General features: G+C 42.5%; 1 protein-coding gene across 3 annotated transcripts in view; it reads right to left on the bottom strand.

The window, feature by feature from the left end:
- SAV1 (salvador family WW domain containing protein 1) overlaps window positions 1-25,599 on the bottom strand; it is a 41,887-nt gene extending 16,288 nt beyond the window's left edge. For 2 of the 3 annotated variants that reach the window (XM_038407460.2, XM_038407459.2), the window contains exons 1-4: window positions 25,377-25,599; window positions 20,418-20,858; window positions 7,979-8,249; window positions 1,763-1,906 (exon numbers count right to left, since the gene is read on the bottom strand). In XM_038407460.2, coding sequence (XP_038263388.1) covers window positions 1,763-1,906; window positions 7,979-8,249; window positions 20,418-20,858; window positions 25,377-25,470 — 950 coding nt within the window. In that variant the 5' untranslated portion in view covers window positions 25,471-25,599. The remainder of the gene's footprint in view (window positions 1-1,762; window positions 1,907-7,978; window positions 8,250-20,417; window positions 20,859-25,376) is intronic. The other variant, XM_038407457.2, reaches the window with a different exon arrangement.
- Between the last annotated feature and the right edge of the window lie 2,242 nt (window positions 25,600-27,841).

The raw sequence follows: 27,841 nt of genomic DNA, 5'->3' as shown, positions 1-27,841 counted from the left end.
AGCTGCCTGAGAAAACAGGCTCACAGGCAGTCCCAGCATATCAGGTGGCAGTCCCAAGGGGGTTTGTGACCCAATCCATCAAAATAAGGAACTGCATTGTTCTTGGAATCAAACACATTAAGATGAAGTCACACACTCTTGGCTCTCTCTCATGTATTATTCGACATGTTGATGTGAACAGTGAGGAGCACTTTGCAACGTTTTTCTCCAGAGATGGATCTTCCTTTAAAAATTGTGACACTCATCAGCACAGTGTTCTTATATGCCATTTCACATACCTTTGTGATTAAACTACAGGACTATTGCTTCTTTGCCTTCTGGGAGACCATGGAAACAGGCATACTCCCATGGAGTGAGTTGCACATGTTGGTTATGAACAAACCTTGGGGAATGTCTACACTACAATTAAACACTCATGGCTGGACTGTGAGAGCTAATTCACGCTTGCAAGGCTTGAACTGTAGGGCTGTTTAACTGCAGTGTAAACTTCTGGGCATGGGCTGGAGCCTCGGCTATAAGACCCTCCCCTCTCACAGGGCCCTAGACTCTACACTGCAATCAAACAGCCCTGCAACCCGAGCCCTGTGAGCCTGAGTCAGCCAGCACAGGCCAGCCATAGGTGTCTCAACAGACCCGTAGCATTTAGTTTCAGGGGTTTAATTCCATTTGACAGCTCCTTATAGTGGAAAGAGAAAAACATACTTTTCCTAGAGAAAAACTGTATAGGAAATTCCTGCTAATTTACAAACAAACAAAAAGTAAAAATCCAAACAGAATAGAGAAAACTGTTCCATTTGGTGAGGAAAGGAATGAACTGGATTTCTTCAAGCTCCAACTGACCCTCTCACAAAAGGTTTCACAAAAGATAGCTACAATATTTTTTGAATTCCACATCTTGCTCTGCTGGTAGAAGGTCATATTACTACGGGTCCAGACCGACCTAATGGATAAATTTGGTCAGAGGGTGGAGGAAAGAGAATCCTTCCCTCAAGCTCCTGAGGCTCTGCAATGGGAGATTTCTGAGGCTCACAAGAGCTGCATAAACTACACACTCTCAGCACAATGTAGAGCAGCAACCATAACAGTGTGGATTGCATCAGACCTGCAATGTTTCTACAGTGCTGTATGTTTGTATTCAAAATACATTACTTCGCAAGATTAAATTGGGCCTGTTGCTTGGGCGCATGTTTTTATCCACAACCGTAACTCCTTCCTATGCCTATTACGGTCACAGCACTTACCCTCTACCTAAGGCAACACAAACCTCCCAAGACTGGATTTAATACCACTAGTGGGACACCCAAAGATCAGCAACCGCTTACTGTGAAATAAGTCTCCCCACATCCGACCAAATATGTTATCTTGACACCAATTCTGATTTAGCTGCAGAAAGCCTGATGTTAAACCTCTATCAGACACTGGAGGGTTTGGGGAGAGGAATGAAGGAGACAGACTCTAACCCCATTTCTTTAATATACTGTTGATGTCGCAAAGATACAGTTACAGGTCTCAAGCATCTTGTACCTGGTCCCCACAACTTTTGCACATGGTTGCACTTGTGTTCTGAATACTTGAAAATATCTGCTATAACTTTCTACATTTAAATTCTACTGCCAATAATAGTGCCTATGCAATGAAACAAATTTACATAATGCAAAAAAGGTGTTTTTCTTTCCAGTTATTGAAATACAGCTATAGAGAAATTTTTTTAAAAGAAAAGACAGAATATAGTCATTTTGAGAGGAATGAAAAAGACACTCACTTTACAGGAGCCCTGGCATAGACCTGTAGCCAGTCAGGAATCTCTGCAGTGTGGTACGGATTTGCAGGCACAAGAAGGGGCTGGCTTCTCTCAGCTTGCTGTGGCTGATAAGTCACTGGTGGAGGTTGATCGTAACGAGGAACACTGTACAAAGAACAGAGACAGAAATCTAAAGTGTATCAATTCAATAACCTCCAAAAGCAGCAAGTTAAATATACTAGTATAATTAAAATGTTAATTTTGACCAAAATGTTAAAATCTTAATAAAAACTACTGATCATTCCAGCCACTTACAATAGGAGTCATGTATGCAGACTGATGGCATCACAGCATACAGGTAGGTTGCATTTAATTTTAAATACTCTTTACTGGGAGCAAGGAGACCTTTCTGCAGTCATTTTTAATAATTGCGCCATGGTCTTTATTTTATTCTAAACACAAATGTAAACACGGCTGCATTTATCACATTGTATAAACTCATATCAGACCATTTTACCTGTTACCCACTGACTTTTACTAACATGGTCTGACCAAAAATTAAAAACTGCTTTTAACAGATAAAATAGACAAGCATCATTTAGCTGATCAACCCAAAATTCACTGGATTTAGAACAAATGTGTTCTAGTAACATTTAGTAACCTATTCCACAAGAACTTCAAGTTTCATCTTTAAAATGTTATCTATTGTTCCATATAGAGATTTTTCCTTCTCACATGAAAAAACAATAAGTAAAATAATACAGCAGGGACAAGCGTGTTGGAATATACTAACAAAAAGTTTATATTGTGTGAAAATGAAACAGGGACTTTCAGTTTAGAGCAGAACTAGCCCATGTTTAAGATGGCAAAGTGCCTCTTCATCAGTATTATTAAAGGTTATTTGTGAGGACAGCCTACTGGAAGGTAAGATTTAACAGCTTCCTTTCGACCTGTTACATTTTTCTCCTCCTGTGACCTTACTGACATAACCTGTGACCATAGAGATGATTGTTGCAACCACTGTTATATATTTCGGGCAAATATTGTACAAAGGTTGTTGTGTCTATGGAAAGGTTATGATTTGCTGATTATGATTATGCTATCTGTATGCGTGTATCATTTTTGTAGCTGAAGTTATGAATATTGGCTACGTACTTGTATCTTAATGTGTTTTGATTCTAAGAAGCCTCAGTGAAGCATTTGGTCAGCTTCGTAAGAAAGAACTATTCTCAGTAAGTGCCCAATGAAGAAGCACTTGGCTGACAAACTTTGGGAGACGCCAATCCACATCTGAGTTTTCCTGGGAACGTTCAAACTAACATGTAAATAATGGCATCGGCCTGTAAAGAACTGAATCATGCATGACAAGGGATAAGAGGGAAGATCCTTTCACGGATTGAGAATTGGTTAAAAAGACAGGGAACAAAGGGTAAGAATAAATGATAAATTTTCAGAATGGAGAGGGGTAACTAGTGGTGTTCCCCAAGGGTCAGTCCTAGGACCAATCCTATTCAACTTATTCATAAATGATCTGGAGAAAGGGGTAAACACTAAGGTGGCAAAGCTTGCAGATGACACTGAACTGTTCAAGGTAGTTAAGACTAGAGCAGACTGTGAAGAACTTCAAAAAGATCTCACAGAACTAAGTGATTGGGCAGCAAAATGGCAAATGAAATTTAATGTGGATAAATGCAAAGTAATGCACATTGGAAAAAAAGAACCCTAACTATACATACAATATGATGGGGGCTAATTTAGCTACAACTAATCAGGAGAAAGATCTTGGGAGTCATCGTGGATAGTTCTCTGAAGATATCCACGCAGTGTGCAGCAGCAGTCAAAAAAGCAAAAAGGATGTTAGGAATCATTAAAAAAGGGATAGAGAGTAAGATGAAGAATATCTTATTGCCCTTATATAAATCCATGGTATGCCCACATCTTGAATACTGCATACAGATGTGGTTCCCCCATCTCAAAAAAAGATATACTGGCATTAGAAAAGGTTCTGAAAAGGGCAACTAAAATGATGAGGGGTTTGGAACGGGTCCCAGATGAGGAGAGATTAAAGAGACTAGGACTTTTCATCTTGGAAAAGTGGAGACTAAGAGGGGATATGACAGAGGTATATAAAATCATGAGTGGTGTGGAGAAAAATGAATAAGGAAAAGTTATTTACTTGTTCCCATAAAAAAGAACTAGGGGCCAACCAAATGAAATTAATGGCCAACAGTTAAAACAAATAAAAGGAAGTTGTTCTTCACTCAGTGCACAGTCAACCTGTGGAACTCCTTACCTGAGGAGGTTGTGAAGGCCTACGACTATAACAGGGTTTAAAAGAGAACTGGATAAATTCATGGAGGTTAAGTCCATTAATGGCTATTAGCCAGGATGGGTAAGGAATGGTGTCCCTAGCCTCTGTTTGTCAGAGGGTGGAGATGGATGGCAGGAGAGAGATCACTAGGTCATTGCCTAGTAAGTTCACTCCCTCTGGGGCACCTGGCATTGGCCACTGTCAGTAGACAGGATATTGGGCTGGATGGACCTTTGGTCTGATCCAGTCTAGCCATTCTTATGTTCTTCCGTTCATGGACATGTGGCTTGCCCATGTGACTCCAGGCTCCATCTTGCTGCTGTGATCTTTCACAGGGCAGAGGATATAAAAGGCCCTGAAAACTCCTCCATTTTGTCTTCAGTCCTGCTTCTTGCCTGTGGAGGAACCTTACTGCAAATTGAAGCTCTGAACAGAGGACTGAATGACCCATCCCAGCTGTGGATGTACTCCGGAGACTTGATTTGAACCGGCAGCTTATTCCATCCTTGTTACAAGCCTGAACCAAGAACTTTGCCATCACTGTATGTAATTGATTCCATTTAACCAGTTCTAGCTCTCATCTATATCTTTTTCTTTTTATGAATAAACCTTTAGATTTTAGATTCTAAAGGATTGGCAACAGCGTGATTTGTGGGCAAGAATCATAGAATCATAGAATATCAGGGTTGGAAGGGACCCCAGAAGGTCATCTAGTCCAACCCCCTGCTCAAAGCAGGACCAAGTCCCAGTTAAATCATCCTAGCCAGGGCTTTGTCAAGCCTGACCTTAAAAACCTCTAAGGAAGGAGATTCTACCACCTCCCTAGGTAACGCATTCCAGTGTTTCACCACCCTCTTAGTGAAAAAGTTTTTCCTAATATCCAATCTAAACCTCCCCCATTGCAACTTGAGACCATTACTCCTCGTTCTGTCATCTGCTACCATTGAGAACAGTCTAGAGCCATCCTCTTTGAAACCCCCTTTCAGGTAGTTGAAAGCAGCTATCAAATCCCCCCTCATTCTTCTCTTCTGCAGACTAAACAATCCCAGCTCCCTCAGCCTCTCCTCATAAGTCATGTGCTCTAGACCCCTAATCATTTTTGTTGCCCTTCGCTGTACTCTTTCCAATTTATCCACATCCTTCTTGTAGTGTGGGGCCCAAAACTGGACACAGTACTCCAGATGAGGCCTCACCAGTGTCGAATAGAGGGGAACGATCACGTCCCTCGATCTGCTCGCTATGCCCCTACTTATACATCCCAAAATGCCATTGGCCTTCTTGGCAACAAGGGCACACTGCTGACTCATATCCAGCTTCTCGTCCACTGTCACCCCTAGGTCCTTTTCCGCAGAACTGCTGCCGAGCCATTCGGTCCCTAGTCTGTAGCGGTGCATTGGATTCTTCCATCCTAAGTGCAGGACCCTGCACTTATCCTTATTGAACCTCATTAGATTTCTTTTGGCCCAATCCTCCAATTTGTCTAGGTCCTTCTGTATCCTATCCCTCCCCTCCAGCGTATCTACCACTCCTCCCAGTTTAGTATCATCCGCAAATTTGCTGAGAGTGCAATCCACACCATCCTCCAGATCATTTATGAAGATATTGAACAAAACGGGCCCCAGGACCGACCCCTGGGGCACTCCACTTGACACCGGCTGCCAACTAGACATGGAGCCATTGATCACTACCCGTTGAGCCCGACAATCTAGCCAGCTTTCTACCCACCTTATAGTGCATTCATCCGGCCCATACTTCCTTAACTTGCTGACAAGAATGCTGTGGGAGACCGTGTCAAAAGCTTTGCTAAAGTCAAGAAACAATACATCCACTGCTTTCCCTTCATCCACAGAACCAGTAATCTCATCATAAAAGGCGATTAGATTAGTCAGGCATGACCTTCCCTTGGTGAATCCATGCTGACTGTTCCTGATCACTTTCCTCTCCTCTAAGTGCTTCAGGATTGATTCTTTGAGGACCTGCTCCATGATTTTTCCAGGGACTGAGGTGAGGCTGACTGGCCTGTAGTTCCCAGGATCCTCCTTCTTCCCTTTTTTAAAGATGGGCACTACATTAGCCTTTTTCCAGTCATCCGGGACTTCCCCCGTTCGCCACGAGTTTTCAAAGATAATGGCCAAGGGCTCTGCAATCACAGCCGCCAATTCCTTCAGCACTCTCGGATGCAATTCGTCCGGCCCCATGGACTTGTGCACGTCCAGCTTTTCTAAATAGTCCCTAACCACCTCTATCTCTACAGAGGGCTGGCCATCTCTTCCCCATTTTGTGATGCCCAGCACAGCAGTCTGGGAGCTGACCTTGTTAGTGAAAACAGAGGCAAAAAAAGCATTGAGTACATTAGCTTTTTCCACATCCTCTGTCACTAGCTTGCCTCCCTCATTCAGTAAGGGGCCCACACTTTCCTTGGCTTTCTTCTTGTTGCCAACATACCTGAAGAAACCCTTCTTGTTACTCTTGACATCTCTTGCTAGCTGCAGCTCCAGGTGCGATTTGGCCCTCCTGATATCTTTCCTACATGCCCGAGCAATATTTTTATACTCTTCCCTGGTCATATGTCCAACCTTCCACTTCTTGTAAGCTTCTTTTTTATGTTTAAGATCCGCTAGGATTTCACCATTAAGCCAAGCTGGTCGCCTGCCATATTTACTATTCTTTCGACTCATCGGGATGGTTTGTCCCTGTAACCTCAACAGGGATTCCTTGAAATACAGCCAGCTCTCCTGGACTCCCTTCCCTTTCATGTTAGTCCCCCAGGGGATCCTGGCCATCTGTTCCCTGAGGGAGTCAAAGTCTGCTTTCCTGAAGTCCAGGGTCCGTATCCTGCTGCTTACCTTTCTTCCCTGCGTCAGGATCCTGAACTCAACCAACTCATGGTCACTGCCTCCCAGATTCCCATCCACTTTTGCTTCCCCCACTAATTCTACCCGGTTTGTGAGCAGCAGGTCAAGAAAAGCGCTCCCCCTAGTTGGCTCCCCTAGCACTTGCACCAGGAAATTGTCCCCTACGCTTTCCAAAAACTTCCTGGATTGTCTATGCACCGCTGTATTGCTCTCCCAGCAGATATCAGGAAAATTAAAGTCACCCATGAGAATCAGGGCATGCGATCTAGTAGCTTCCGTGAGTTGCCGGAAGAAAGCCTCATCCACCTCATCCCCCTGGTCCGGTGGTCTATAGCAGACTCCCACCATGACATCACTCTTGTTGCACACACTTCTAAACTTAATCCAGAGACACTCAGGTTTTTCCACAGTTTCGTACCGGAGCTCTGAGCAGTCATACTGCTCCCTTACATACAGTGCTACTCCTGATTTGTATATTGACCTGGGTCTGGGGCTTCGTCTTTTGGGATTGGGAGAACCTTTTTTTCCCTTTTACTGGGGTACTGGTTTTCATAACCATTTGTCCCCATAACGAGTGGCACTGGTGGTGATACTGGGAAACTGGAGTGTCTAAGGGATTTGCTTGTGTGACTTATGGTTAGCTAGTCCTCTCTGTTTGGCTGGTTTGGTTTGCCTTGGTGTGCAAAGGAACCACAGCCTTGGGCTGTAACTGCCCCGCTTTAAGCGATTTGTCCTGAATTGGTACAGTCAGTTGGGTCCCACCAAAGCCAGCATCCTGGAGTATTCTGTCACTCTTAATGAATATTAATAGTGAAGTACAATGATGCATTGTTCTTTATTAGTTGGTAGCAATATCCTGTGCTCTGAATTTACGTTAAAATTAACACTGCTTAGGAAACAGAAGCCTTAAGGTTTACAATTAAAACAATTTGGACAGAAACCAGTAAAGTTCCATGTATAAAAATAATATACAACAGATCAGTGATATGCTAAGACAGAAAAAGTTAGAATTTAGCATTGAAAAATCTATCAGAATATAGTCTGCAACAAAATCTAACATTGATAGCCTACCTGGGAGCACAGGGATGTTTGTACTGAGCTCTTTTATTGATGTGATCTACGTAATACACTCCAAATTCTGCTGACTCAACTCTTTCCCATCCAGGAGGCAGCCCTTCACGCTCAAGTGGATGGCTCCAATGAGTTGTATTAGTGTTATGATCAATGTAGTATTTCCTTCCTCTAATAGTCCAGTCCACTGACCAGCCAGGAAGAAGAGGTAAATCTTCAGAACTGTGATTTGTTAAATTTCCTAGTGATGTAGCAGGAACCCTGCCAATACCTGAAAAAAACATGAGTTCAGCCAAGTTGACAACAATGCTTGAAATTGGTTTACTGACTTAAAAAAAAAGTTGTAATTACTTTCCTCGGGAAAGCAATAAAAGATTATTCATTCAGAAGATGACAAACTCAAGAATAAGGCTGCAGTAGATTTACAACTTCTATATTCACACATTTTTTCTCTCTACATGTTTCAAATTAGAACTGGTCAAATGAATCACTAATTATTAGGCAATTAGAACATTATATGTACGGTCTGACCAACAACAAGTAGAGCAATAATCCATTTGTAAGTCTGATCTCACTTCCTGAAAAAAAAGCACGGGCTCTGGGAGGGAGTTTAGGTGTGGGAGGGGGTGTGGAGTACCAGATCTGGGGGCCACTCACCTTGGCTGGCTCCCCGCAAGCGGCGACCTGTCCCAGGCTCCGGCTGCTCCTAGGTGGAGGCACAGCAGGCAGCTCTGCGCGCTGCTCCCCCACCCCCGTGCCAGCTGCACAGATCCCCTTGACTGGGAACCGCGGCCAATGGGAACTGCGGAGGCGGCTCCTGTGCCCTAGCCTGCTGCCCCAAGCCCCCACCTGCACCCAAACTCCCTCCCAGAGCCCACATTCCACATCCCCTCCCACGCCCCAACCCTGCACCCTCTCCCGCACGCAAACTCTCCCCCTCTTACTTAACCAGCATTTTTTTTTTTTTACTTACCAGCACCCTCTTCCCCCAACATGCCGGATAAAACAACTTTCACATGCCATAATAAAATACATTTTATTTGATTCCAGCATTCCCAACGAGCTGGTAAATGTCCTATTAATGCTATGTTTTCCTCACTGAGCCATATAGAGGAGCTTAGATTTTTTTCCTCTCAGAAGTTAAACAATTGATTTACCAAAGTAGCAATGTCTCCACAGATGTTGGAATAAATACTTCCTCAGCTTTGGCTCTTCAGAAATAAAAACGTGTGCAAGTGTACGAGAGAGAGATGGTACTAGCTGTATCGTCCAAAGAATACCCCTAAAAGAAATCTATCTATGCTAGCTCATCCAAAAAGCAGTACTGAAGCCAGACGAAACTTCACCATTACTCTTTCTCTGCCTAACCATCTGTTATAAACAGATATCACACATGCAGCTTCTCCTTTGTACTCATCCTTCCACTTCTGCTATCAGGGGAAATTGTGAACATGCTTTCCTTCTGACAGTTCACCCACAGATCAACACTGGCACATGAATGACATTCTTTTCGATCTTTTGCTTATCAGTTTAGATCTTGTACAGCACAAGTGCTGGATTAACACCTCACCTGCACTTCAGTCTGTGATAGTAGCTATTAGCAATAAGGTAACTGGAAATTATTCAAAGTGAAGAAACACAGGAAACGAGGGACTAAAGTCCTCTTTTCCCCGTCAGCCCCACTGAGCACTGGTCCTGAAAACATTTATATTTGTCAACAAATATATTTCTAACCCTGGCAGGTTATGAAATATTTGACCTTGGAGTACCTCCCTGTATTAAAATATTTTTGCTATTTCCGTAATTTAGCATGTGTACCAATGCTGTGGTTCCCTCCTGCAGGTCCTGATCCTGAAAAGGAATCTGCAACCTGGACCTTATTTCCCTGTGGAGTCCACAGAAGGCAGGGAGGAGAAAGGAGTTCCAGTTTCTACAATTTTCCAATTAGGCTACTTGAAAAGATACTGGACTTCAGATAAACAAGTCCAATATTTTCTCCCACTAACTGGGCTGTTATGATTGTGACTCTTCTTGGATGTGTAAACAAGAACTATTTATGGTGTCAGCACTAGCATGGGATTCAAATATTCTCAGATGTCACTAGAAGAAAGAACCTCAACATAGGAACAAACAACTTTCCTTTCGGTTTAAACATTTAAAACTAGCATACGCTCAAGTGTTTTGTTGTGTTTTTTACTCCCACTTCAATTACTGCATAATTTAGCGGTCAATATATCACAGAATCATAGAATATCAGGGTTGAAAGGGACCTCAGGAGATCTAGTCCAACCCCCTGCTCAAAGCAGGACCAATCCCCAGTTTTTGCCCCAGATGCCTAAATTGCCCCCTCAAGGATTGAACTCACAATCCTGGGTTTAGCAGGCCAATGCTCAAACCACTGAGCTATTCCTCCCTCAAGTGCTGTGGACAAAGGTTATTGCTTAATGAAGTTTCAAAGTTGGGATTACAAGGATTCAGATAGAGCTAAAACCCATTCTATGTATGATCAGTGAGGACTTATGTGGGAAGTTATTTAAACCCCGATATTTATCCCAGTATAACAGCCCACATGGCCACACAAAGGCCTAGTCTATTCTTAAAAGTTAGATCGACCAAGCAATGTTGCTAAGGCTGAGAAAAATGTTGTGCACCATATTAGATTGACTTAACCCCCGCAGTGTAGATGCCACCTCTTGAGAGATGGATTAACTAAACTGACGGAAAAACCCCTTTAGCTGATATAGGAAGAGTCTACACTGCGGCGCTACAGCGCTGTAGCAGCTGAAGTATAGACAAGGCCTTATTTAAGTACATTTGGTGCCACAAAAAAACAGGTAAGAGCTAAGAGGGGAAAGGGAAAATTGTAATCAGAACGATTTTCAGGTTGGTTACCCTGTGAATCACCAAGACTAGAAAAAAGAAAAGGAGTACTTGTGGCACCTTAGACAACAGTGGTTCCCGTAACCCACCCAGCAATATTGTTAATCTATTTTTTAAATCTGTTAGTCTCTAAGGTGCCACAAGTCCTCCTTTTCTTTTTGCGAATACAGACTAACACGGCTGCTACTCTGAAACCAAGACTAGAAAGTAATTGCTACACTTCATTGGAAAGGCAAGACTTCTAGCTTTCCTAGTTTCTATAGCGTTAAGTTATAGCCACAGACCTTATAACAGTCACTACTCCCTCAGAAAACCCAATACTACTTTGGCACCTTTTCTGGACTTAATATTGCAAATACCAAACCAGTGTAATTTTTTGATCCCTGGATAAACTCTCTTTTTTAAATATATAACTGAAGCGACCAATAGTTATGAAACCAAAGGCTAGATTTACAAGTAACAAAGGGGCTAGAAGAACGCAGAAAGCTGTAAAAGGCCACTTATAGTTTTATGACAGGTTTCAGAGTAGCAGCCGTGTTAGTCTGCATTCGCAAAAAGAAAAGGAGTACTTGTGGCACCTTAGAGACTAAAATTTATTTGAGCATAAGCTTTCGTGAGCTACAGCTGAATGCATCCGATGAAGTGAGCTGTAGCTCACGAAAGCTTATGCTCTAATAAATTTTTTAGTCTCTAAGGTGCCACAAGTACTCCTTTTCTTTTTATAGTTTTATGTATACCTTTTCCTTAAATCATAACACCATCAGTATTTTGAGGTTGCTGAAAATTATAAGAATTCAGAATCTATTTGTGAAGTACAGTTTCTCATACCCTTTGAATCGTTGTGACATTCAACTATAATTAGCTTAATTTAGACATTTGTTTGTATAATTAGAGTTACTGAATATCAAAATAAACCAAACACACTGCTTTTGCTTATAACATTCTTATGAAGGAAGTACCCAGCAGATGCTTCCTTGAAATGAGAATAAACAACAGGAATATTCCCTACTGTAGCTTAGAACAACAAGAGAGAAAAAAAAATTTGTTTTTTTAAACTCCTGTAAGTATCAATAGTAAGAGTAGGCACCTCTTCAAAGGCTAGATTACCATTTAATCTTTTACACAATTGCTGGTCAAAGAAGGCAGGGGCATTTAAAGTATTAACAAGGAAAATACAGTGTTATAACATAGGATATTTTACTAGACTGCAAAACAACTTGAAACACAGTAAGCAGAAAGTTACACTGTGTAATACCGCCTGACAGAAATATGCCTGGTAATTTACAGCCATGTAAGGTTACAAGAACCCTGTCTTGAGGAGCTGTGTCAGAATATTTATTATTTCTACTTCTACAACACCTGAAGGCCCGAAATGTGTATTAGTGCCCACTGTAAGGTGCTATACAAAAACACCACAAAGTCCATGGCTCAGAGCATTCAGAACTAGATTCAGATAATATAAAACACATTCTGACAAGAAGTTGAGGAACAAGTCAGAGTTCTTTCAGTAGAAGTGCGGGGGCAGATATTCAAAGCAAGATGGAACTTTGGCATGCCTATTAGTGGGTGGTATGGTCCCAGTTTAACTCCTCCACTGCAACTTTTCTTTTAAAACCTGCCCTGTATTATCCTGCCTAAAACTTCTCTTTTCTCCTGGTACTTTCTTGGGTTAGATCTCTGGTCATTGTATTAGTTGCCAGACAAGCTTTGCATTTCCTGCTAAGAGACAGAACAGCTTCTGCAAAACTGTTTCTGTTAGCACTGTCTCAGTCCTTTCCAAGTTATAACTCTTTTTTACTCTCTGCTTAAAGGTGGGTTCTCTCATATGAAAATGGCTTTCTTAATGAGAGTTACCAAATCTCAGGAGTGGTCACAACTGTATTCTCATTAACTGGACTGCAATCCCTGCCCAGACTGCATCACTTAAACCCTATAGTCTGGAACCTGTCTTTTCTCGTTTGCCATTTCTGTTTCTCTCTGACGCTGATGTTTTCTTTTTTGCTTTAACTACTGGTCAAAGGAATCTCAATGCTGTCTGGTTATTTTTGGCTTGGCTTTTCCTCTGTGGCGTAACATACTCTGAACTAATTGGCAACTAGCTTCTGAGTTTTTACATAGTGTTGAAAAGCAGAGGAATCCTGTTGAATCTAGTCTGCTCTCTTTAGGGATGCAACTGTATATTATCTCACTAGTCTGCTAAAAGAAAATGTAAATGGATATAGACCATTTTTATTACCCATACTTTACAATACTTAAGGTATTTCCAGGTTTTAAGCCAGGCTCTACATTAAGTCTCTTTTTGAAAACCTTCAGCAGCACAATGCTTCAACACTAGGATCCAAGCATTAGTTTTTAGCATTGTGTTTTACCATATATCATGGACTCCAGAGACAATGCAAAGGAGCATAGGACCTGTAATGCAATGATGCTTTTCAATTCAAAATAAAGTCTTTGTGAATATACCACAGAGAGAACAAAATAGATCTACTGCACAAAATGATTTTGTAATCCAGTCAAAGGGATCTTTCTGTGGGAATACCCTGCTTGGAAAGAACTGGTCACTGGAATCGATCCTGAGAGGAGGTCTCAGTTCTGCCATAGATCACCTCTTTGGCCAATCAAGTGGCCTGATGGAATTCTGTTGGACGAGAGCAGAAACCTCAGAGTGGCTAGAAAGAAGTGTGGGTGGGTGGGGGTAGAGGGCAGGGGAGAGGAAGGAACTGAGAAGGGAACCTCAGTGCGCTACCATTAATCTGACGCAGAACCAGAAAGGTGAAGCAGTTTTAGATCCCACTGTCCTTGACCAACATGAAAATGATTGAAGGACACGTACAGCCTATTGAATAAGACCCTCAGCCCTGCTTGTGTTTTGTTCTAATACCTTGAGCACCCTCATCCCAAAGCTGGTCTAGAAACCTGATGTGAGCCAATGTCCCCACCACCCCCAAAAAATGGGATGGGAAACAGCACAGACACACAAGAAGAATTGTTTAGTTTTGGGGCGGAGGCAGTAAAAGGTTTTCAAACTACCAAACCAACAATCACCATTAACCAGATTTGCAACCCTTAGATACTCAAATACCATCCTTTTCCCACCCATCCCTAAGTTGCTGACTTTACTCCCACCATGTACCTTACATAGGAGCACAGGTGGAACATTCCCCACTACAACCAGACAAAAATTAATTGAAAGTCTGGAACAAGATCAACAAGAACAAGCTGTGAAAACTGTTGCTATAAAATTATTGTAGAATCAGCATAGTTTAAAGAGATAAGAATAATGTAGAATTCAAACATTTTCCCAATTTTTTTCCCCTACAAACACCACCAGGCTTGTTAAAACAGCTTTCTGTTATTGGTTCCCAAACAAACCCTCCACTTGACCATTAACCTCACTGATTGTTTCTTTTCCTTTTTTTCCACATTCTATGAACCATGAATCCTTGTTTACAATTATAAAGAGTCATGACTTGACGTGAGCAGCATCTTTTGCTTTATCGTTCAGTGTGCAATGTTAATCATTTTCATCTTCTGACATCTCATACCTGAATGGCTGAAAATATACCTCTGAAAGTACCCCCATACAAGTGACTTCAAAGCTCACTAGTTTTCATGTACATGTCAGGCTCATCAACAATTACAAATGACAAGGGATATGATTATAACCCAGCTTCAATCTGAAGCACAGACAGGGCTTTAACCATGGACCTATCAAAGGCTTTTAACGCAGGAATGGAAAAAGAGAGAAGAAGAGGAAAGAGAACCTCTCAAATTGTACTTATGTTTCAGATGTCAGAGAGGCAGCTAAAGATAAAAAAATTAGGAGAGGGAAGGATCAGAGGTAGAGAGGTAGATTTTGGGAAACACCACCATTAAGGTGTCAATCAAAAACAAAGTTACTGAGAGCAAGAAAAGGCGGGGACTGAGAAGAGAACCTGATCATCAGATAGGAGGGAGACAAGGAACTCTGGGGGATTGTAAGGTTACGGTAAAAAGCATCATTAAAGAAGATAAAAATCAACTTTAAAAATCATGAGATTAGCTTAAATTTAAGCTAGAGATTTTTTTTTACAATAATTGTGGAATTCTTTCTATCTACCTTGTGGTTTGAACCTTTAGGGTTCACTTGGGTCATGTTTTCAAGCCTCTCTCTGGAATCATGAGGGCTAGAATCTTCAGGTAATCACTTAACTCTAGGAGCTGAAGCTTTAAGAAAAACACCAATATCACCAAAAAATAAACATGAGAATTGGCAACACTAAGATAATGAAGGAGTGGTAGGAGAATCAGGAAAGCAGAATCATGGAAGCCAAAAGAGGAGAGGAAATAGATTAAGAGCAGAGACTAACCACTACCGACGACCTAAAACAGTGGCTTGAGCATTGGCCTGCTAAACACAGGGTTGTGAGTTCAATCCTTGAGGGGGCCATTTAGGGATCCAGGGCAAAAATTGGGGATTGGTCCTGCTTTGAGCAGGGGGTTGGACTAAGTGACCTCCTGAGGTCCCTTCCAACCCTGATATTCTATGAATATCTAGTCTATGACAAAGAAAAGCCCTTGTAAATGGAGCTAGAAAGTAGTCATTTCAATAGGGCTTGAAAAAATACATTTTCCCAGTGCAAATAGTGCCATCAACTTCTGCAGAACTCAACCTTCCATTTTAAAAACTGCATGTTTTGAACCCCTAAATTACTATTGAAAAGATAGACTTCCAAACATGAATGGTGCATAAACTGATGCACCAATGTCTTCCTGAGTCGGGTAAGCCAGTTTGGATGAGAGAAGGGGAGCTTGGTGAGACTAGAATACACCGAGGTTCTTCTAGATGTGGGGTGGCCCAACGTTGACTGACTGACGTGGTGTGTGTTGGGGCAGCATTAACTGAAGAAGCAAAGTTCAGCCAGCAAGAGACTGGGTCTTCAGGCATAAGCAGATGGAGATAACCAAAGTACAAGGAACTCTGCTTGAGGCACATGTATATTTCAGCCTGATGAGCAGGTTTAATCCTTGAACTAGTAGGCATTCAGTAGTTCTTTTCAAGCCCTGGTCATTATGACGTTGATTGAGACAGTTTTGATTAAGTAGAGAGGTTGGAAGGGGAATAAAAAAAATGGACTGAGGTGAGGACATAATGTCTGCAAGTACAAAGCATGTGTCAGAATTCTGGAGACAAAGGAAAGACAAGAGATAGGACAACAAACCATACTGGATGAAGAAAAAGTTTTTTTTAAAAGATTGGGGAAGTGAGCCGGAGGAAAGGAAGCAGTTGAAGAAAGGGGAGGGGGGAATCAGAGGGAGCCAAGAACGATAAAGGAAGGGTGAATGGGGCCAAGGGAATAGGTTAAAGGATTAAAGACTGGTGATAACTCAGTCAAATAAGAATGAAGGAAGGTAGAACTGGGGTGAATTGGGGTGGAAGGAAGTTTCAGTAAAAAAAAAAATCTTGTCAAGTATTTTGTTTTTGAAAAGATTATTAGGGCTGTCAAGCAATTAAAAAAGTAATTGCAATTAATCACACAATTAAAAAAATTAATCGTGATTAATCATGCAATTAATCACGATTAAAACAATAGAATACCATTTATTTAAATATCTTTGGATGCTTTCTACATTTTCAAATATATTGATTTCAACTACAATACAGAATACAAAGTGTACAGTGCTCACTTTATATTTATTTTTGATTACAAGTATTTGCACTGTAAAAAACAAAACAGTATTTTTCAATTCACTTAATACAAGTATTGTAGTGAAATCTCTATCATGAAAGTTGAACTTACAAATGTACAAAAAAACTGCATTCAAAAATAAAACAAAGTAAAATTTTACAGCCTGCAACTCCACTCAGTCCTACTTCTTGTTCAGCCAATTGCTCAGACGAACAAGTTTGTTTACATTTGCAAGAGATAATGCTGCCTGCTTTTTGCTCAGTGTCACCTGAAAGTGAGAACAGATGTTCGCATGGCACTGTTGTAGCAGGTGTCACAAGGTATTTATGTGCCAGATGTGCTAAAGATTCATATGTCCCTTCATGCTTCAACCACTATTCCAGGGGACGTGTCCATGCTGATGACGAGTTCTGCTCCCTAACAATCCAAAGCCATGCAGACTGATACGTGTTCCTTTTCATCATCTGAGTCAGATGCCACCAGAAGGCTGATTTTCTTTTTTGGTGGTTCGGGTTCTGTAGTTTCCACATTGGAGTGTTGCGCTTTTAGGACTTCTGAAAGCATGTGCCACATCCTGTCCCTCTCAGATTTTGGAAGGCACTTCAGATTCTTAAACCTTGGGTCGAGTGTTGTAGCGATCTTTAGAAATCTCACATTGGTACCTTCTTTGCGTTTTGTCAAATCTGCAGTGAAAGCATTCTTAAAATGAACAACGTGCTGATTCATCATCCGAGACTGCTATAGCTTGAAATATATGGCAGAATGTGGGTAAAACAGAGCAGGGGACATACAATTCTCTCCCAAGGAGGTCAGTCACAAATTTAATAAGCGCATTTTTTTTTTTAAACAAGTGTTATCAGCATGGAGGCATGTCCTCTGGAATGGTGGCATGACGCATGAAAGGGTATACGAATATTTTAACATATCTGGCACATAAATAATGTGCCATGCCGGCTACAAAAGTGCCATGCGAATGCCTGTTCCCACTTTCAGGTGACACTATAAATAAGAAACAGGCAGCATTATCTTCTGTAAATGTACACAGACTTGGTTGCCTTAGCGTTTGACTGAACAGAAAGTAGGACCAACTGGACTTGTAGGCGCTGAAGTTTTACATTGTTTTGTTTTTGAGTGCAGTTATGTAACTCAAAAAAAAAATCTACATTTGTAAATTGCTCTTTCAATGATAAAGAGCTTGCACTACAGCACTTGTATGAGGTGAACTGAAAAATACTATTTCTTTTATCATTTTTACAGCGCAAATATTTATAACATACACTGATTTCAAACAACACAGAATACAATATATATGAAAATGTAGAAAAACGTCCAAAAAATTTAATAAATTTCAACTGGTATTCTATTGTTCAACAGTAGAATTAAAACTGCAATTAATTGTGACTAATTTTTTTAGTTCATCGTGCAAGTTAACTGCGATTAATCGACAGCCCCAATAACTACATCCTAGTCTGAGAAAGACGCAAAGGAAAAGGAAGCTGGGAAGGAACTGAAAATAAGGAACTGGGTTCACATTCTCATTAGCAATGAAACAGATCAAATAGTTTAAAATTGCAGGCTGGGGTGGCGGGGGGGGGAGAGAGAAGGCTGTGCTTTTGTGCGAAGGAACAATGTCCTTTTTTTGCCTCTCCCCTCACACTAAGTAGCAGCATATTTAATCCCTGATTCTACTACTGCCACAGGTGACCTGTAGAACTGACAAGTACCTAGTCACTTTTACTAATGCTCAGTCAAGCTAGGAGCAATAAAGATATGGGAATGATTGACCACAGAAAACCAAATTTAGAAGCTCTCTTCTGTTTTCCGGCAACCAGAGAGGTGAAAGGGGCAGAGAGAGGAAAGTCCTCTAATCAGCAGTTGTTTGTGTGGGTCTCAAATGTGACTGTAAAAATTACAAAAAGTTGGCAGGGAGACCCAGAGACAAGCAACAACTACCACCTTTAACTTGGTTTGGAAGTTAACTAGATTTCAGCTGACAGTGTCTCTTTTAATCACATCCAAAAAAACCCACAAAAAAAAAACAAAAAACCAGATTTCCATTTCCAGTGTATCAAAGACTGTAGCTGTTCCACTGAGCATCAATAATGTTTTCCAAAACTGTTCTGACCAGCCTATACTACTAGCACTTAAATCATTTTCAATATTGCTTTGGGAAAACTGTTTCAGCAAGGGTTCACTGTTTCCTACGATAGACAGGGTTTTTAAAAACTGATGGTTGTAATTTAATAGGAACATGTGACTTATATGGATGACACTTGTTCAAACAGATGTATTATGTAATATTTACCAAAGAAAACCAAAATGAAACTGCATAAAAGTCCTCACAGTGTTACTATTATTACTCTTTGGAACTCAGTTTTCCTGATTTATTTATTGATTTTAAGCTGTTACTATTATTTACTGATTTTAAACAGTGTTACTATTACTCCTCTTTGGAGCTCACAGTTCCCCCCTAATTATTCACCAAGTAAGAAGTTTTCTTTAACAAAAGCATTTCTCTGTCAAGTTAAAAATTCCATACATGAGGTCAGTAACCTTAAAGTCTTGACATTCTTGGTAGTAGAGTTGTTTTCTTAGAGAAAGCAGATTTACTATTTTGCTTATAGCTTACACGTAAAGACGAACTGAATGTATTTCACAGTGAAAACACTTAAGTTTAAAATAGTTTCTTTAAAATACTTTGTATAAGATGTTTTATATTTATCAAATGTTAGCACATAAATACACAAGTTCTCTCTTTTTAAGGTCACTTTTCTATGACTAATAGAGTGGTTCCACAGATGCTGTACAAGTTTCACAGATTCTCAGTAGTTTTCCATTGTAAATAGAAGATTCACAACAAAACACCACATAAAAGTTATTCAGGAGTGCCATAGCACACAGAGCAGAGAAATCTAGAATTACTGTGCTGTAATGCCACCAAGGTTTTGATTATACAAAGCACTCCCATCTTCTTTATTGTGGTATTTGACTTCAGATTGTTTATAAACAAAACTACAACCCACAATTTATGGCCATCAGTTATTCTATACATACTTAATGATGCAGCAAAAGTCTACTGCAAGTTGGCAAAAGCAAGCCAACTAATGGCTATGATGTTACCACAGGGATGTAAGAGTGCAGATATGATTCATGTAAATTCTCATAGCATGTTAACAAAGGGGAATAAAACGTGCGAGTGAGCCAAAATTAATTATGTGACAGTTTTACCTCATCAGTATTTTGAGTGAGCTGGTCATAATTTAAGGGGAAGAGTACTTCATAATCCACGTTTGGAATACCACTCACTTGGCTTCCATTTTGCACTCAATTAAAATACAGTATTTATTTTAACTCTTGAAATGTATAAGGAAAAATAGGTCACTTATAGTCAGATTGTACACATTATATACTTAAAATTATTTTAAAAATTCAGAAGTGTATCACTTTATTTAAAGAACTAAAGGCTATGTGGAGAATTCTGGAGAACAGTATAATCTGTTTAATAGATGTATTTGTAAAAAAAAAAAATACAATATTAAACTTAAGCCTGGACAAATATAAAATATCTCCAATTCTGTCAGGAGTTAAATAAGTTTAATATTAAAAAGCCATCCTACAAAGTACCTTTAAAAAAAATCTTAAATGTGAGGGGTTTTTTTGTTTTGTTTTTAAAACATGCACATTTCCCTTCCCTCTCCACAGAATATATGCAACCTATTTCCTGGTTGCCATAAATATAAGCAAGAAAACTTTGCATCAGAAATGTAATTATAATAGGAGAACTAGAGTATATAGAGCAATACCAATAAAAAAACATGACCAGGAGCATCATTAAGAAATATTTCCATAGCAAAAGTATTTCTTATGCATTCTTTAAAATAACCACTTGCCTGCAGTATGCCTCCCTTGACTATGTGACATCCTTTGGAAAAGATCATTGTTATGTCCATAATATCTATAGTCCTCATGTACACGATCGCTTAGCTGATGCCTCCTTTGACCATCATAAAAATCATAGTAATAGCGGGCACCAGCATCTCCATTTTCTGTCACACAGTTAGCTTCTGTTAAAAAGGACTGGGAGGAAGAGCCATATTCCCGAGGGATATCAGTCGAATTTCTTGCAAGATAGGAAGGCGCAGATAGTCTGTTGCTTTCTCGCCTCATTATTTCATGAGGTGGCCTCTGAACTGGATTTCTAAGGAAACTCTGGTTTCTAGAAACTATCCCATCCCCTCCTGCAGAGTAGGCAGAAGAACTCGAGTCGGGAACGCAGAGATCAGTTCGTCTTGGAATGGTCGGACCATGACGGATAAATGAAGGCATCAGATCTGTGAGAGTAAAACGTAATTTAAATACAAACTTTGCTACAACAGATGTCCAAATTAAGTGCAAAATAGCTATGCTAACTGGTTGACCATAATGCTAAATTAGATTGTAGAAATCAGGAAATTCAAAGCTAAGGTTTTCACAGTAACATTAACTCAGCCATTTTAAACAAACATACACAGTCAGAGTTCCAGGCCAGAAGGGACCATCAGATAAACTAGCCTGACCTCGGATATATCACAGGCCACCAACACATTGCAGCCACATCATGCACACTAAATCCAACATACGGAATTATACCAAAGTATTAGAGACCATAGGAGACTAAACTGTTGTGTGCCACTAAGAGAACACGAGGGACCAGAGGGAACCAATGCCCAAGGCCTCAGCATTAGCAGGGAAATTGATTAAATGAGATCCTGGCAAATGATCTGTGCCCTACACTGCAGAGGAAGGTGAAAAACCTCAAGGTCACTGCCAACCTGACTTGAGACAAAATTCTTTCCGCACATTGTGCTCCATTAGATCCCTGGAGCACGTGAGTAAGAAACAGCCAGCCCAACACCTGAGGGAGGTCTCAGTACCACCTCTGAGCACTGGCTCACCTTGCTTTTCATTTCTCTATATCAAATACCATGAAAGAATCTCAAAGCATCTAGTATTAAGCCTCAAAACATCCATTAAGGAACTTATCTCCATTTTACAGATTGAGAAATTGAAGCAAAGGTAAGTTAATTAGCTTGTAAGCTCTTTAGAAGAGAGGCTTTACTCTGTTTGTACAGTGACTAGCACAGTGTCTCTAGATACAAATGCAACATGCACAGATTTGTATTTCACTAGCTTCTGCAGACCCCAACTGAGACTGAAGCACCATATATACATATACTAAGAGGCAGTTCTTGCCCAGAAGAGCTTGCCATCAAAATACAGAGTTCATGTGTCTTGTCCAAAGTCACACAGCAAATCAGTGGCAGAACAGAACTCAAATCTTTCAACTCCCAATCTAATGCCCTATCATGAGGTCTGCATTTGTGTACTTACAGTGACTGAGCATGTAAGTGATTTTCCCACAGTCTCACAGGAAATCTGTAGTACATACCCAGGAATAGAACCTATACTTTACTGTATCTATATAACATGGTCTAGCTAGCAATGCTGTAATTCGGAATGCTTAATTTATCATAGCATTTAATAGCTCAGCTTTAAGGAAACTGCCATATGTGAACATTAATTGCTATACTGGTTCAGAATCGAAACCATTTTGCCTCTATCAAATTAAACATCAACCCAGAGTGGTAGGCCTCACTCAGAAGGAAAAATATGCCAATGTATTCAATAACTTTCTAAAGTCTGTCTTTTAAATTACACCTCAGTAGATGCAATGTCTAAATAATTTGCCATAAGAAGTGATATGACACTAGAGCACACAATGGATTGTTATTTCACAACAAAACACTGAAAACATTTCTAATGTATAGACAACTTTAAACTTTTGCAAGTTTAAAAACATTATACCTTTTATTCTGAAATCTAGTTTGTCTCCTCTCTCACTGGGAAATACAGTAATACCATGCTATTACTTTATATCTTCAGCCATTTTTGAGCTGTGCATGCAAAACTGGTTATCAGATTATTGTTACAGAGAGAATAGAATTTTTAAAACCCTTTTTACTAAGATGGCTGAAATGATTTAGTTCACACACAAATTCAGTATCATACTGTAAATTAACAGTTTTAAAATGTTAAAACTAAAACATTCCAAAACTCAAAGAACACAACCTAAAGAGTTCAAAGTTCATTTTCCAAAAGTATGTTTTCAGCTCTTGCAGTTGCAAAGGTAACCGTTCAAACAATATGATGCACTGCTGTCACACTGTCAAGCTTTGTATTCACTGCTAAAAAAAGATGCGTTTTTACCATAAGTTAAACTAACTATATTAGCTAGCCTGCTGTAAAATCCTATTAGAGATAAGTCATGAGATCGCCGACAGGTGGGGAGTACAGTGCTGACCTTGCTTAGGTACCTCCTCGTAAAAAAACTAGATGCCTTAAAAAGAACAGAAGTACTTGTGGCATCTTAGAGACTAACAAATTTGAGCATAAGCTTTTGTGGGCTACAGCCCATTTCATCAGATGCATAGAATGGAACATATAGTAAGACACACACACAGACAGAACATGCCTTGTCTCCACTAGGATTTTACAGTGAAATAACTATCACACAGTTATTTTACCATAACCCCTCCCCCGTTTGGCAATGAAGATATAGCCTTAGCTTGCAAAAAAAGAACACTAACTTTAGGAGAGTTGTGAACTGCTCCAATTCATATGAACAAGTTATTAAAGGAACACTGTGAACTTAAATAAAAATCACACTTTTATGTGAAGAAGATACTGTCTTCTACAAATAAACTATTAAGATTACTGGAACTGAGATTAGAGCAATTTGTTTACAAAGTGCATTTGACAACACTTGTGTATAGACAGTTACCCCTTTTCACATAGGTCTTCCATACAGCAACAAGGAAAAGAACTGTTTTTCTTATTTTATTTAATAGAGGGGAGAATATATTAAAACCATAAAAAGCTGGCTAGCAGGGTTGACAATTTCCTGGGAAAAACTAGTTTAGGAGGACCAGGTGTTAGTAAAAACTGGCTTAAACAAGGAAAAATGACTGCACCAGTGTCCATCAAGTTCTGCAAGCACAGAACGAGTCTTTTCAAATGTTGGCTATATCCACTGAAAACTGAGGAACAGTTGATCTATCTGCTACATCAAAGTTGGTCTTCTACAGAATTCTGCATGGCCAAATGGAGCTAGACCCGTAGTCTGAAACTCTGCATGTTTCTGATGGCTTAATGCTTCAAGCCCACAACTCTGCGTTATTGTAATTATGGTTTTTGACTTTTATTTATAAAATATTGAAAACTGACAATGAGTCACGACACACAACTTCCCTGAGAAAATATTAAAGCAAAACCTACATTCTGATGCTCAGTATTATAGCTACACACATTAGTATTACATCCACTGCAGTTTTACTTTTTGCTTGTACAACCCTAAATTAATCTCTGAATCTGCTGCCTTATGTAACCACAATTTTAACAGGTAACTAAAACGAAGTGTAATGTGGTGTGCATTAACAAACCAGTTTTTCAAAATGAAAATACCTTAAACTGGGACTAAAATTTTTCCCTGGGGCAGTAAAAAACATTATTTTAAAAACCATCTCTGGTAAATATGTCATCCCAGGGGACTAGAGGATTTATGGGCAGGCGTAGTACCTCAAAAGTTTTCACAGACTTTGTTTTTATTTGATCTATTCAGATTGTGGTAGTGCCCAAAGTGAGCTGTAGCTCACGAAAGCTTATGCTCTAATAAATTTGTTAGTCTCTAAGGTGCCACAAGTACTCCTTTTCTGTTTGCGAATACAGACTAACACGGCTGCTACTCTGAAACCTGTATTGGGACTGGTGCCCATTACACTCAGCAATATATAAACAAAACATAGGAGGAAAAAAAAAAAAAAGAGTCCCTGCCCTGAAGTGTATACTTAAAATAAAAGCAAACACTAACAAGCCTGGAAAGAAGGAAACAATTAAAATATGTACAACTTACGTACACAGGCAATTACTACTTGCCTTTCACATACAGCTGAGCTATCCCCTCAGATCCTACATATCAAGTTGATAAGGATCCCCTCCAATTACAGTCAAAGAACAGAACAGAACAGAAGGACTTGTGGCACCTTTGAGATTAACAAATTTATTTGAGCGTAAGCTTTCGTGAGCTACAGCTCACAGACTAGCACGGCTGCTACTCTGAAACCGGTCAAAGAACAGAGTTTTTACCTTCACATAAGATGGGCAGGGTATCACTATAGGCCCCTGCCCATCTCCTGGGGCGGGGGTTGGGGACCTTTTCCCCCACCCCCATCTGGGCTCCAGGCCCGGGGCACGCTCCCCGCTGCCCCCCCAGGGGGGCCGCTTCTCCCTCCCCCCCATCTGGGCTCCAGGCCCGGGGCACGCTCCCCGCTGCCCCCCAGGGGGGCCGCTTCTCCCTCCCCCCCATCTGGGCTCCAGGCCCGGGGCACGCTCCCCGCTGCCCCCCAGGGGGGCCGCTTCTCCCTCCCCCCCATCTGGGCTCCAGGCCCGGGGCACGCTCCCCGCTGCCCCCCCAGGGGGGCCGCTTCTCCCTCCCCCCCATCTGGGCTCCAGGCCCGGGGCACGCTCCCCGCTGCCCCCCCAGGGGGGCCGCTTCTCCCTCCCCCCCATCTGGGCTCCAGGCCCGGGGCACGCTCCCCGCTGCCCCCCAGGGGGGCCGCTTCTCCCTCCCCCCCATCTGGGCTCCAGGCCCGGGGCACGCTCCCCGCTGCCCCCCCAGGGGGGCCGCTTCTCCCTCCCCCCCATCTGGGCTCCAGGCCCGGGGCACGCTCCCCGCTGCCCCCCAGGGGGGCCGCTTCTCCCCCCACCCCTCCCCCCAAGGCTCCTGCCGGCGCGGCGCCGCCCCGGACACTCACTGCGGAGCAGCGGGCTGGTCTCCTTCTTCACGTACTTGCCCTGCACCTCGCCCGGCTTGGAGAGCTCCGTGCGCGTCTTCTTCCGGGACAGCATCCCCCCGCCCGGGCCCGCGGCCGCCTCACTCCGCACGGGCCCCGGCGCTGGGCCGCGCGGCTCCCGGCTGCATCCTCCCGCGGGCGCTCACCCGCTCGTAGGGCCGGGGGGCAGCTGAGCCATGTGCGGGGCCGCCCCCTCCGCGCACAGGCCTCTGGGACGCCAGCAGCGGCCGCCGCCGGGCAGCGCCCCCTGCGGCCGGGAGGCCCGCCCCGGCCAACGGCGCGGCGCGTTCGGGGGCCGGAGGGGCGGGGCCACACTCGGGGGGCGGGGCCAGCAGCCAGGCCCGCCCTGCAGGGGGCAAGAGGGGTCTGGGGCCCAGGGGGCCCTTCGCCCCAGCCAGGGCTGGGGGACAGGCGCCTCTGGCGGCGGGGGGCAGGGCCCGTCCTGAGGCTGGTAGAGGGGCAGAGAGGAAGGGGCAGGAATGGGCCAAGACATGGCAGAGGGGACGGAGGCCGGGAGACACAGAGGGCCAAGAACAGGCCCGGACAAGGGCTGGGAGACATAAGGGGCCTGGAACGGGCCCGGACAAGGGCTGGGAGACATAAGGGGCCTGGAACGGGCCCGGACAAGGGCTGGGAGACATAAGGGGCCTGGAACGGGCCCGGACAAGGGCTGGGAGGAAAGAGGCAGAAAGGGAATACACAGGATACGCATTTTATGTCAGATCACACGCCCCCTCAAGCACATGGTCCGAGAGCTGGGCCTGGGGGTAAGGCCTAGGGCCTCCATGTTTTTAGTCCAGTGGTAGGGCTAGTCACCTACTACTCAAGACATTATATTAAATAAGTGGGTTACCACAAACTCCCTCATGAGGCGAGCTCTTACCCCCACCGACCTGTTCCCATTCTCCTGCCCCCCGTCACATTCCTGATGGATCAGTCACCTAGAGGTTTCAGAGTAGCAGCCGCGTTAGTCTGTAGTCGCAAAAAGAAAAGGAGGATGCATTCATCGAATGCATCCAATGAAGGGAGCTGTCGCTCACAAAAGCTTATGCTCAAATTTGTACGCCACAAGTCCTCCTTTTCTTTTCACCTAGAGGTATCACACACAAACACTCACCCATGACAGCAAAAAGCACTAGGCTAATGGAAGTGCACGCTGCAAAGCTAGTTGAGGTGTGCAAGCTCCATAGTTGTATTACTGCAGCAACCAGGACCCCATTGTGTGAGGTGGGGGGACACTCACACAACAAAAAACAATCCCTACCCCAAGGAGATTACCATCTAAGTGTTAAACAAGGGACAACAAATGGATACAGACAGGGAAGCACAAGGAACAATGAGACAATGTTTGGTCAGTAGGATAAGCAATGGGCACAGCACACCAGCATCAAAAACAATATAACTGTTGTTCTTCGAGATGATTGCTCATGTCCATTCCATTCTAGGTGAGTGCGCACCCACATGCACAGTCGTAGGAAATTTTTGCCTTAGCGGTAGCTGTAGGGTCTTCTTAAGTGCCTCACTCATGTGGTGGTATATTAGGCGCTGCCAACCCTATGCCCTCTCAGTTTCTTCTTGCTGGGAACTCTGACAGAGGGGCAGGAGGACGGTTAGTGGAATGGACATAAGCAATGGACTTTTTTTTGCGAAAAAGTAGGTAACCGTTTTTTCTTTTTTGATTGCTTGCTCATGTGAGTCACCTAGAATGGGATCAACAAGCAGTATCCTCGGAGGTGGGCTCGGAGTGCACAGTTCAGCGGCTTGCCGTACTGCTTTATCAAAGCCAGCATTGTCCTGGGCCTGCTGGGTAAGTGCATAATGGGATGTGAACGCGTGAACGGACGACAAGGGGGCCGCCCTACAGATGTCCTGGCTAGGCACTTGGGCTAGGAAAACTGCCGAAGAGAGTTGCGCCCTAGTTGAGTGGGCAGTGACAATCGGTGCAGGTGACACCTTCACCTGATCATAGCGGCAGTGAATGCAGGCAGAATACTGAATCACCTTTCATCCTGTCGGCCACCGTGACGAACAATTGCGTCGACTTGCGGAATGGCTTGATCCTTTCAATGTAGAAGGCTTGAGCCCTCCTGATGTCTAGGGAATGCACGAGTTCGAGGGCGAAAGTTTTTGCAGATCCTGCACTTATCCTTTCTCTGGGACACCCCCAAACTTTAAACAGCTCTCGTGGGGTCACTAATGGGCATCAGCTGGGTGCACCATGAACATGGCTTAAAGCCTGGGGAACGGGGCATACCTGGCTTCGAGGCGAAGTCCCAGCCAGGACTAACTCCTAGACCTTTAAGTTGGAGTAGTTATTTAACTAAGTACCTATCAACTAACATAAAGGAGACAGAACAATGGACTGTAAGAACTGCTCACGCTCTTATGATCACAGACAAGACACTCCAACCAACCGTCATGGGTGG

This window comes from Dermochelys coriacea, chromosome 6 (assembly GCF_009764565.3).
Source record: "Dermochelys coriacea isolate rDerCor1 chromosome 6, rDerCor1.pri.v4, whole genome shotgun sequence".
Classification (NCBI taxonomy): domain Eukaryota; kingdom Metazoa; phylum Chordata; order Testudines; family Dermochelyidae; genus Dermochelys; species Dermochelys coriacea.
This window is presented reverse-complemented; position numbering and strand designations above follow the sequence as displayed.